Genomic DNA, 930 nt, shown 5'->3' with positions numbered 1-930 from the left:
GGGCTGTGGGCACGGCCCGGGGGCAGCGAGGGGGCACAGGGAAGGGTCAGGGGGTGACGGCGGGGGGACGGTGCCACGGGGCAGCGCCGGGGACGGGACGCATGGGATGCAGGTGCGGTGCCAGGGGTGTGATGCACGGGGCGTGGATGACGTGTATGGGACGCAGAGCTGGGGATCCGCTGCCAGGTTGGGCCAGGGATGCAACGACGGCAGGGGTGGGGGTGTGGCGCCAGGAATGCAAAGCATGGGACACGGTGCCAGGGATGAGGACGCGGTGCCAGGGATGAGGACGCGGTGCCAGGGACGCGGTGCCGGTGCCGTGGTGCGGTGCCAGGAGGAAATGCCGTGGATGCCGCGCTGGGGAGCGGCGGGGCCGTACCTGCCGAGAAGGTGAGCTGGATCTGCTCGCGGACGATCTCCAGCGCCACGAAGTCGTGCTTCTCATTGAAGCGCCCGTTGTAGAGCAGCAGCGCGTCCCGCTCCTTGGTGGCGAACCTGGGCCCGGGGACAGGGGCTGCGTCCTGTCCCCAGAGCGCCCCGGGCCCTGCCCCATCGCCCCACATGTCCCCGGCGTGCCCCACGCCCCGGGTGCCCAGCGGGATGCGCTGCCGCCCCCTGCCCCGCTGCCCCCACCCCATGCCCTCTGGGAGCCCCCAGCCCTGCCCTGTGGCCCCAGGCCACGTCCACGGGGCCTCCAGTGTCCCCAGTGGGGCACCCACCACCCCATGCCCACTGCCCAACCTCACGTCCATGGGCCACTCCCCCCCATGCCCCCCTCCCCCCATGTCTCCGGGGCACCCCACTGCCCCCTGCCCCATTTCTCCTACCCACACCCCTGCCCCACCGCCCCCAGTGACACCCACGGGGCGCCCACCACCCCACACCCCACTGCCCCCGCCCTGTGCCCACGGGGCGCCCACCTCCCTGCCT

The 930-nt window shown here is 73.3% G+C and overlaps 1 protein-coding gene across 1 annotated transcript in view; it reads right to left on the bottom strand.

Moving 5' to 3' along the window:
* Positions 1–278: 278 nt before the first annotated feature.
* Positions 279–930, bottom strand: part of LOC118158349 (cadherin EGF LAG seven-pass G-type receptor 2-like) — a gene marked incomplete at both ends in the record, with an annotated part of 7,412 nt that continues 6,760 nt past the window's right edge. Inside the window, one exon of the mRNA XM_035312995.1 lies at positions 279–495. Within this exon, the coding sequence (XP_035168886.1) occupies positions 279–495 (217 nt within the window). The remainder of the gene's footprint in view (positions 496–930) is intronic.

Source organism: Oxyura jamaicensis (assembly GCF_011077185.1).
Source record: "Oxyura jamaicensis isolate SHBP4307 breed ruddy duck chromosome 26 unlocalized genomic scaffold, BPBGC_Ojam_1.0 oxy26_random_OJ72662, whole genome shotgun sequence".
Taxonomy (NCBI): Eukaryota; Metazoa; Chordata; class Aves; order Anseriformes; family Anatidae; genus Oxyura; species Oxyura jamaicensis.
Note: the sequence above shows the minus strand (reverse complement) of the source record. Positions and strands in the feature narration are given on the sequence as shown.